This window comes from Thunnus albacares, chromosome 18 (genome assembly GCF_914725855.1).
Source record: "Thunnus albacares chromosome 18, fThuAlb1.1, whole genome shotgun sequence".
In the NCBI taxonomy this organism is placed as follows: domain Eukaryota; kingdom Metazoa; phylum Chordata; class Actinopteri; order Scombriformes; family Scombridae; genus Thunnus; species Thunnus albacares.
Genome location: NC_058123.1, coordinates 21,014,327 through 21,024,143, shown reverse-complemented (window position 1 = coordinate 21,024,143; position 9,817 = coordinate 21,014,327). Strand labels below are relative to the sequence as shown.

The 9,817-nt window shown below is 40.8% G+C and overlaps 1 protein-coding gene across 1 annotated transcript in view; it reads right to left on the bottom strand.

Annotated features, from left to right (window-relative positions):
* Positions 1-522: 522 nt before the first annotated feature.
* Positions 523-9,817, bottom strand: part of il11ra (interleukin 11 receptor, alpha) — a 48,539-nt gene continuing 39,244 nt past the window's right edge. The window contains exons 4-12 of the mRNA XM_044333676.1: positions 9,316-9,482; positions 8,442-8,556; positions 7,774-7,937; positions 4,925-5,088; positions 4,402-4,546; positions 3,832-3,939; positions 2,052-2,154; positions 1,753-1,832; positions 523-1,030 (exon numbers count right to left, since the gene is read on the bottom strand). Of these exons, the coding sequence (XP_044189611.1) occupies positions 1,754-1,832; positions 2,052-2,154; positions 3,832-3,939; positions 4,402-4,546; positions 4,925-5,088; positions 7,774-7,937; positions 8,442-8,556; positions 9,316-9,482 (1,045 nt within the window). The 3' untranslated portion in view covers positions 523-1,030; position 1,753. The remainder of the gene's footprint in view (positions 1,031-1,752; positions 1,833-2,051; positions 2,155-3,831; positions 3,940-4,401; positions 4,547-4,924; positions 5,089-7,773; positions 7,938-8,441; positions 8,557-9,315; positions 9,483-9,817) is intronic.

Genomic DNA, 9,817 nt, shown 5'->3' with positions numbered 1-9,817 from the left:
ATAACAAACAAACAAATAAACAAAAAAAAAAAAAAAAGAACACCTGCACTAAAGACATCAGACAACAAAACAAGCATATCATGCAACATAAAATCATTTGTAATAAATGAAATGAAGTCTATATATCTTCACCCCCGCCCACCCGCCCCCTCTCCCCTACCCGGACCTTATTCTCCATGTCCTTCCCTCTGGTCAGGAGCCAGTAACAGGCTGCTTCCTGCTGAGATCCATTAATGCCCGTAGTTGCTGCTTTGGCATCAGACGCACGCAGAGAGACTGGCAAAAGTTATGCTTCCTTCACAGCATTGAGTCAGTCAGTCAGTTGATGTAATAATGGACGCACATTTATCTGTTACTTCTCACAATGAATTAAAAAGAAAAAAAAATACGTGAGGAGTTCTCTGTGGGAGAAAAGCGGCAAGATTTCCCAAAAAAAAAAAAAAAAAAAAAACCTTTTCCCCTCAGAAATTCATCTATCATCTCCTCTTGTTTGGCAGCTGCACCTCCTGTGCGTACTTGTTGCCTCGAAGTTCAAAAGGTAAAAACGTCGTCACCCCTCTCCAAAAAAAAAAAAAAAATTAATCTGAAGCAGCATTCGTTGTGAGTGAACTCGAACGTCCCGGTGCGGTGTCGCTCCTGCAGTCCGCCGAGGAGTGAATTGCAGTGAAGTTGCCGAAGTGAATTTAAAGAGACAGAGTAGGGTCCCTTTTCCCTTGTACCCACAGACAGTAGGTGGAGTCTGCTGATGCGTTATGGGAAGTGTAGTTAGATGAGACTGCTGAATATATCCAGCAAAACTTACCCTTCAGTCAGCTTTTTTTTTATGCTGGGTAACTTTACCCTACTCTGCAAAATTCCTTGTATGGGTTTGTCCCTGTCACCGTAGATCCTGGATGGGCTCTGACTGATGCATTCTGGTTAATGTGGTGTGAATACGGACGGTCAGCGTGCTACAGTGGTAAAGGCAGAGGCTGACTCTTGGGAGGAGCCCTAGAACGGGCTTGATGAGGAGAAGATGCTTGAAATCAACCTGTGAGAGGGAGAAGAGAGGAAAAAAAAAAAACAGAAAATAAATTGATGGAAAAAAGCGGGGAGGACAGGAAAGAGAGCAGGATGGAGGACGGATGATGGAGCGAGAGAGAGAGAGTTAAAAACATGTATAAATCATAATGTAATTAAGCACTGCCTTGAAAGCACAGATTTAAATAACAGAGCTGGATAAGAGATGTGCAGGCATACTTATACAGGGTTATAATCTGTGTGTGTGTGTGTGTATGTGTGTGTGTACGTTAAGCTTATAATCACAAATTGGCTGGCTATCTGAAGAGTTGAGTAAATGTTGTTTATAGCAACACTTTGAACCTTTTTTTTTTCTTTCTGAGGGAGATCTTTGCTTTTCTTACTGGCTTACCTCCCATTCGAGGGCATTCTGCGGTATTTATGCAAGAATAAAAGAAGCACTTTTTTTTTTTTTTTTTACAATTAGGATTTCAATTAGTTTTGCCACAGAGTCTGTTTGCCATCCAGAGGTCTACAACTATCTGACAAACAAGCTAAGCTAAGATCACAAACAACCACATGTGGGCATCGTTGAGAACATATTCACAACACATGTGAGGACACACGAGGAGAATTGAAAGTGACACAAAACGCTTCAGACAATGAAATATTAGCTGTTTTTTTTTTTTTAAATTAAACCTGACTTGAAACTCACAACCTTAAAAAAAAGACAGCTCTGTAAGTGTGACTCACATTAAATTGACATGGACTTCATCTTGACCATAGCGGTGAGTTCGTGTTTGCTCACATGATCACGCCGCCTCTGCCTCACCCTGGAAATAGAGATTCGTTCAGTATCACTACAAGCTTTGCAAAAAAATAATAAAAATATATATATATATATATATCACTGAAAGAGAGACAGACCACACAGCTGTGGCCTGTGGATGTGGTCTATGTGTGTGTGTGTACAACTGGAATGTTACAAGATACACTAACGATGGACAAAAGTATGTGCCTGCGTGTGTGTGTTGCGAGTGAGTGTGTCTTACCACACGACAAAGATGAGGGAAAGGACGGTGGTGAGGATGACCACGGAGAACAAAACCAGCAGAATCACCAAACCCAAATTACCTTCATCCTCAAGACCATGATCTGGATGTGAAAAGAGAGGAAGACAAACAACAGAGGGAGGTCAGCGAAACGCAGAGGAACGAGAGGTACGGAGAAAGAAAGACGAAAAGCGAAAGAGAGAGGAGAACAGGAAAAAAGAGGAACAGATGCATGATAGCAGAGACGGACGTAAGAGTGTGGTGAAATAGAGAAAATAAAAGTTGAGGACAAGAAACAAATATAGTCAAAGAGGGAACAGAATGAACGCACAGTTGAATGGAACAGACCTCTCTGGGTTGTTGTTTAGCCAAACCAAAAAAACAAATCCTGTTAAAATATGCATTTCATAATTTTTCATTTCATTTTCCATGTCAGTGTGTGTCAGAGGCAAAAAAAATAGAAAAAAAAAAAAAACAGTGAACGTGTGTGTTCCTCAGATTTAATTACTCTCTGGTGAGCAGTTAATTTTAAATCTGCCATTATAGCTCTCGAACAAACATGCATTTATCATACTCTGCGGAGTAAACAACTTTTTTCTCTCACACACAAACAAGTGAAAACATTGTTTTGAACAGTGAGAGAAACCAAGAAAGTGAAGCCCAGACACATTAGCAATAAAATGTGCAAAAACTCTTGGTATTTACAAGAATTAAAACAATTTATGCACACAAGTGCAAATGACAGTGGACATACACACACACACACACACACACACACACACACACACAAGAAGAACACATCTGGTTCACAGCAGGCCAGCTTAAAGAGATTTTACGGCATCAGTCACAACGACTTTCAGCTCTCTACTGCCAAAATTGTGTGTATTTGTATCCTTGTATATACTGTATCTGTGTGTGTGTGTGTGTGTGTGTTTACAAGTGTATGCTTGTTGTGTGTATCCTTCATGTGAACTTTTTAGATGTGCATGCTTGCAACTGCAGGCTGCTTTTTCCTGTGCTTTTGCCCACGTATACTGAGAGCTATTTCACTTTCCATCCGGTGCACATACAGTAGAAATCATAACACCCTGCAGGTGCAATTTACTGCAATTATATGTCATTTGGTGATGAAACCCAGCAGGTGCTTGCACTGTTCTATCTGGAGTATAATACCAGTAAATAATTACCTTCTCAGAGACTATTGCTGCATTAATGACTGGTGCTGCTTCTTGCTCCTGCTAAAGCATGAGCTAAAAAAAAAATACACCTGCCTTGCTGTTTGATAAGCTATGATTTACACATTACGCCTTATCAGGCTCCGATTCACACTGAGGTTTGAGCCTCAAGCTGAGTTTGAGTCTAAAGTTCGAAACAACCTCGTTTCAGAACTGATCCAACATTTGATCAACTTTATTGTGTAAATAATCTCTGTTTTGGTTCTGAGTATGACACAAGACTTACTGGGTGAATATGAAACATTGGATTTCAGGGACTGGCATACACTAATAGTAACAGTAGTAAAAGTAATAGTAGCAAAGTAGCAATGTAGTATAATATCTATACTTTTAGCAGTAATTATAGTGGTAGCAGCTTTAGTATTTGGAGCTGTACTAACAGAAGTGGAATAAATAGCTGAATTATTAGCAACTGAACTGCTCACAACACTGACAATAATAATAATAACAATAATAACGTACTACTGTTGAGCTACAATGGAAGCGCATGCAGTGTCGGTGTTGCTCCTGCATACAATGACAATGCGTTTGAAGTAACATCTTACTGTCTGACTTTGCGGTGGAGGTCTCAGTCTTTGTGTTGAAGGGGAAAAAATAGTCTGGGAATCTTTCATCAGGCAGGATCTCCTCTGCAGATTCAGAGGTGGTGTCGTCTGTAGTCCGAACACACACACACACACACACACACACACACACACACACACACACACACACAATTAAGCATTTATTCAAAGTGAGTAACTTTGCATATATACAAAGTACAGAGTTTGTTGTTAAAAACTCAAATACTGCTGTTAATCTAAGGTGAGATAAAGTATTCTGTGTGTCCTCCCTTCACTGGTTACCAGTTATATACAGAGTTGATCAAACCCATTGCTTTTGCTTTTTGATAGTCTTGAAGACTTGACTAGTCACTGTCTGCTTTTATCTATCATTACTTCTCTGTGCAATATAAATGATTATATTCCTTTATTCCATTAGTGTATTTATGTAATTATATTTATCATCTCTCTGTAAAACACTTACATTTGTTGCTTTTAAAAGTGCTCTATAAATAAACTGACTTGACATGACTTCGATAATAATAATTTGTATTTCTTGAGAATCTCTCTGACCTTGCCAGGGCTGGACTAGAAGCTGGGGACTCCATTCGCTCCACTGACTATCCAAGTTCACCTCGTCCCGGGCTCGAACCTGAACCTGGTGGAGGTGGCCGGCCAGGGCGTCGCACACCATGACCGAATTGTCCTCTGAGTAAATCTGATATAAAGAGAAGGAGACAGGACAGAAGAAAGCAGCGATGAATGGGAAGAAAAGCTGATGTTGTGATGGTGGTATCATTTCAGGGAAACTGCTCTGTGGAACTGCACCATCAACGTTTTTTTTTTTATTGGTTTTGGCCCAAGTTTGAGTTCTGTTTTTCGTAGTATCCTCTATGATTGATTTCAGTCCCTAACATAAACACTGAGATTGTTTTCCTGTATCTAAGCTACTACGATCAGAGCCAGTTTGAGTATGTTTACATTAGATTGCTGGTGAAATGTGAGAAACTTAAATTGTCTTTCCTCTAATACGACCCATATACGGTATGTCAGTTTGATCCAGATTACACTCCCTTAAAAACTGAAATGAACTAACCTCTGACCAGTATATGGAGCCAAGCGGCCTGTATCTAATGTGAAACAGTAGGGGGAAAGCATCGTGCGACGGCCAGGAGGAAGGAAAGTTCCATGAGACGTTCAGCCTCTGTGGATAGCCTTCTAGCTCCTTCACCAACACGACCTCTGGAGGGTCTGGTTTCACTATTAAGAAAGAGTGATAAAAAAACAATTAATTCCACTATGTTTGGCAAACAAGCAGAAACACAATAAAGACACCGTTTCTGAAAAGAGGACATACATGACACAGATTCATTTCTTTAAAACCTCTAGTTTCTCAAGCAGTTTAGGTTTTTTTTGTTGTTGTTTCGCTTACTCTGTTTATGTTTTCATTATCTATCTACCAGGAAGCCTTTAATCAAAACAACTCTTGGAAATAAGGAAGTTGGTGAAAGAGACAAAGTACATGTACAGGAGGTCAATGATGCATGATCATATAACGATATATTTACAGCTGTGATAATAACATAGTGAATCCCAGTTTGATTGAAAAAGTGCTTCCTTGAATTATCTTTACTTTTTTAAACGTTGGCCTATATCATATACTATTACTACAACTAGCTATTAATTCTCTGAATCTTGTTCCACAGACTCTTTTTCCTCATTTTTTTATTTATTCAAGCATATTCACACCACTGTGACAAAAAGAATACAGAGGCAAAAAGCAGTGAGGAACATCCAATAGGCGCACCGACCGCTATAAAGCCTGTCTCATAGACGCTGTGAATGGCTCTGTTTGAGAGCGACGAGAACGTCATGCAGTCGCAGAAGCAGCAAAACAAGATAATTGAGGTCATTATATGAGGACCGAAAGGGCACGGTCACGACAGCAGTCTGGAATATTATCCAGGCGCTTTTTTATGACATTTTGTGAGTATTTCTGCACGTGTGTGTGTGTGTGTGTGTGTGTGTGTGTGTGTGTGTTGTATGCATATACAGGTGTATCCTTCTTACAAAAATTAGGTTGTTTTATCTTTACCTATTTGTATCTGCATGTGTGAGTTTCCGTGGCTGTGTGCATGCATGGATGTACCTTGAAATGCTTGTGTTTAACATAGTTTAACATGTCTAATAAGTGCATGTGCATGTGAAGACGTGTGTGCATTTTGCACTTCAGAAAATAAGACCTTTTTTTCTGCCTATACAACAACCAAGTGGGAACAACAGCTTCAGGATAAAGCCAATGCAGAAGTACTTTACAGTGCCGCCGATGGCTGCTAGATGCTTGCTCCAAAAAATGTCTTTATGGTATCGATCGCTAAATTTGGGCCGTCTAATAAGTGTGCTGGTGGTAAGCTAGGTAAGCTGGCGTTCATTTCAGTTCAAGTAGTGGGGCGCGTTTCCAGAGTGTGAAAGGCTGCACTCTTATTTGGAAGGTCCTGGCTCCAAAACAGAAAAGATGGTGCCATCATTATATAGAGTCTGTGATAAGAACTAAGGAGTGCTGCTGTATCCGTGAATGATTTTAGGCAAAAGGAGAGGAGTCAATGGGTACATCTCAAGTCTCTTAAATTGCATCCATGTTTCCCTCACTTGCGTCTTTTCTTGCGTCGTAAGCTACTCCCACCGGGAGGGAGAGAATTGTTTTTAGAGACATGAGACGTACTTTCCTCTGAAGCGTCATGTGAAGCAATGTCCATTTCTGATGACGGCAGCAGATGATCACAGCTGGATCAGCTTTAAGTCAGCTTTAACAGCTGTAGAGACTTCTGATGGAGTTTGTGTCTGCACACATGTGTGCTGTGCTGACACTAATAAAGGCTCACAGTTATCACTGCCAGCAGCTGTTTTCTCTCAACAGCCTGTTACGTGTTTGACAAACACCTGCACATGAATAAAAACCTGTGTACTGTGTCCTGCCCAGAGGCTCATGAACCATTTCTACTGGCAGAATGTGTTTATAATATTTATTCGTTCTTCATTGATACCCCGATAGTGAATCCACTATTTCACAACCCAGAATAGGGTCAGGGTGTCTTTTGAACACTGGAAATTATTTATTGGGCTAAATGTCTCAGGGAAAAAGGAAATTATGCAACTCATATAAAAGCCAACGCTCTGGGATTTTTAGCCTCACATGTGACTGAATGGAAATGACGATAAATGATGTAAAATATAAAAGTTTTTCAAATGTGTTTCTTGCTGACAGGCAGACTCTCCCTGACTTTAATTTTATCCATAATAAAAGTTAATGGAGGGAAGAACAGATCATGAAAAGAAAAATCTTTCTAATAAATAAAGAAAGTTGTTTGTGGTTCTTCTGTTGATCAGACTGACAATTAACACAGATGTTTAACTAGAGGGTGAATCAGAAAATAAATAAAATATAAAATTTGGGAATGATACACTTGAGTCACAGCTTCTCAGAGATCCCTCCTCACTTCTCGATCCTCACTCCTCCGAGTAGGAATAAGGAACTTGAGGCGGACCGGAACGACTTCCAGTTCAAGCGAGGATAAAGGAGCGAGGAAATATCAAATAAGAGGCTTGGGAAGTACCCGATGTATGTTCTTTAGAAGCATGAAGCTGCTACTTCTGAAACTGCACCATTTGAAGAAGTTGAAAGTGTTTGAGTGTGATGTCACAACTGGGAAAAAACAATAGAGGGGACACGCCCAGCAATATTGCCAAGCCATTCACAATAGTAGTTTTTCAGTAATGCTACAACCTGTTTCGGTAGAGCTACACGTGGAACGCTGGAAACAAATAAAAATGTCACTAATGTGCTTCATGGACTCACATTAGCTGCACCAATTTGGCACAAAAATAAGAAAAACAATTCTTATCGCTCATGTACCATGTGAGTGAGTGTGTTGTGTGTGACCTTACATAGCACATGTAACTTGATCTGTATAGTTGTTGTCTTGGACCCAAGGCCATTGGCCACTGAGATTCTAAGGGTATGAAAGGTCTGCCAGAAGGCAAGGTCATCTACATCACAGTGCTTGCGGGCAACGTCCACGATGCATGGCTTCCACTCCTGATTAGTCCCCCTTTAAAAACAAGACAAAATATGTTCAAGTGTTGCATTTACTTTATTGGGTAAAAGGCAACTTAAGTGTGTGCTGGAAACTACAAAACACAGTACAACCCAGTGTTCACCACAGCTGGATGTTGAAGACATCTGGTCAGATATATAAGGGCATAAGGGCTCGGCACCAGAAAGGTGCTTAAATAAGTAAATAAACACAACTTGCAATATTGGCTTATTATTCTTTTCTGCTTCCAAATGGGAGCAAGACAGAAAAAGTGTGAAAACCACTGCTGTGATGTGTTATGGTTCAAAGTTTTACTACGTGTCACATGTCATTTTAGAGGAAGGAAGGCAGAGCGAAGAGAGGAAGCAGAGAGGGACTGACTGGGTTCACATTTGGATACGACTCACACGACATTTAAAATGTAACTCCATGGCACAGGGACTATATTTAGTGTGTTCATATCTCATTCTGAATGTAACCTTGGGCACTGCTGTTTCAGATGCAGTAACCGGCTCTTACCTGAAGGAGGCATTGTACTTGGCTGGCAGGAATGTCTTTACCGATTCCACCCAGGAGCAGCGAACATGCGTGTGATTGGGCACTTTACAGGAAATGCTCAGCAGCCCAGGGGGATCTAGAAAACAGGAGTCAGACAGGGTTCAGTTTTAGGACAAGAGAGGGAGTTGGTTTTTTTTTTTTAAGGGTCCCACTTGATGTTGTAATATTTCAAAAATGTCTTATGAAATGAACAACGCTGAGCCCCAGTGTCCCTGTCATGAACTAAAATATTTCAGGAGAGGCTTGGCCAATGCCATGGAAAACTCCCCTTATTATTCGATACACTGTCAAGGAAGCCCACTTAGGGAGCCGCTTCCTGTTTGAGACAGTCACAGGAAGTGGGGGGCTTTGTCTCTGCGGTAGCCGATAAGACCCGATTCCTCTGAGGACCAGTAGCGCTGTTCTGATTATCACTGTTTCTGTAAGATGTCTTGTTTATAGCTGGAGTGTCAAGATAACTTAAATGTTGAGAGAAGAAAGTCATCCATAAAAAGGAAGAGGGACAGTAACAGAAAAAGAGAAATGAGAGAGGAACATGGTAGAAAATTATTCTGAGGAAAACTCCAGAGAGAGAGAGAGAGAGATGAGAATGTCTGAGTGGGAGAAACTAAAACTTCTTTTATGTTGAATAATCCAAAGAATGAACTGAACTGAGAGCGATTGAGATGGTGAAGGCACTAAAACACGAGGCACACAGGCCCTGTTTCTTCTGCGAAGAGCACATTTTTAAAGCTGCAGTCCCACGGCGAGAGACGGAATGTACGGCAGAGCTGTTGAAAAGTAATAACTCCGAAATTAGGCGCTGTGAGCCCGGACAAGTCACAACAACACTTACGGCCCAGCCTGAGTTTGACAGAGTGGAGGAGGAGTCCCTGGTCGTCATAGCAGCTGTAGTTGCCCTGGGCTGAGTGGTCGACGTGCAGCAGGACTAAGGATCCATCTGTTGTCACTTTGTGCCATGGCAACGCTGAGCTGTGGTTGAGATGCCACACCACAGGTATCCTGGTTGGGAACATGTTAGACTTTAGTTATTATTCTTGTGAGGACTTCACTCGCTAACCTGTAAACCTTCTGCTCAATCCAAGACCTAAACTAGAACTAGACTCTTTAAAGGATATTATCATAGGTATCATTCACTTTCATTTAAACAAGCAGGCTGGCACATTTTCTTACTGTCAATGTTTGTGACCCATTTTTCGACCTTTTTTTTTGTTTAAGTAAGTAATTTCCTAAAGCAGCTGGACACTACTGTGGTAGTGGGGTGGTGAACTTACTGGGGTCTATTTTCAGATTAATAACCAATTAATGTTTTTGTATTTTTTAAAACTAAACAGACA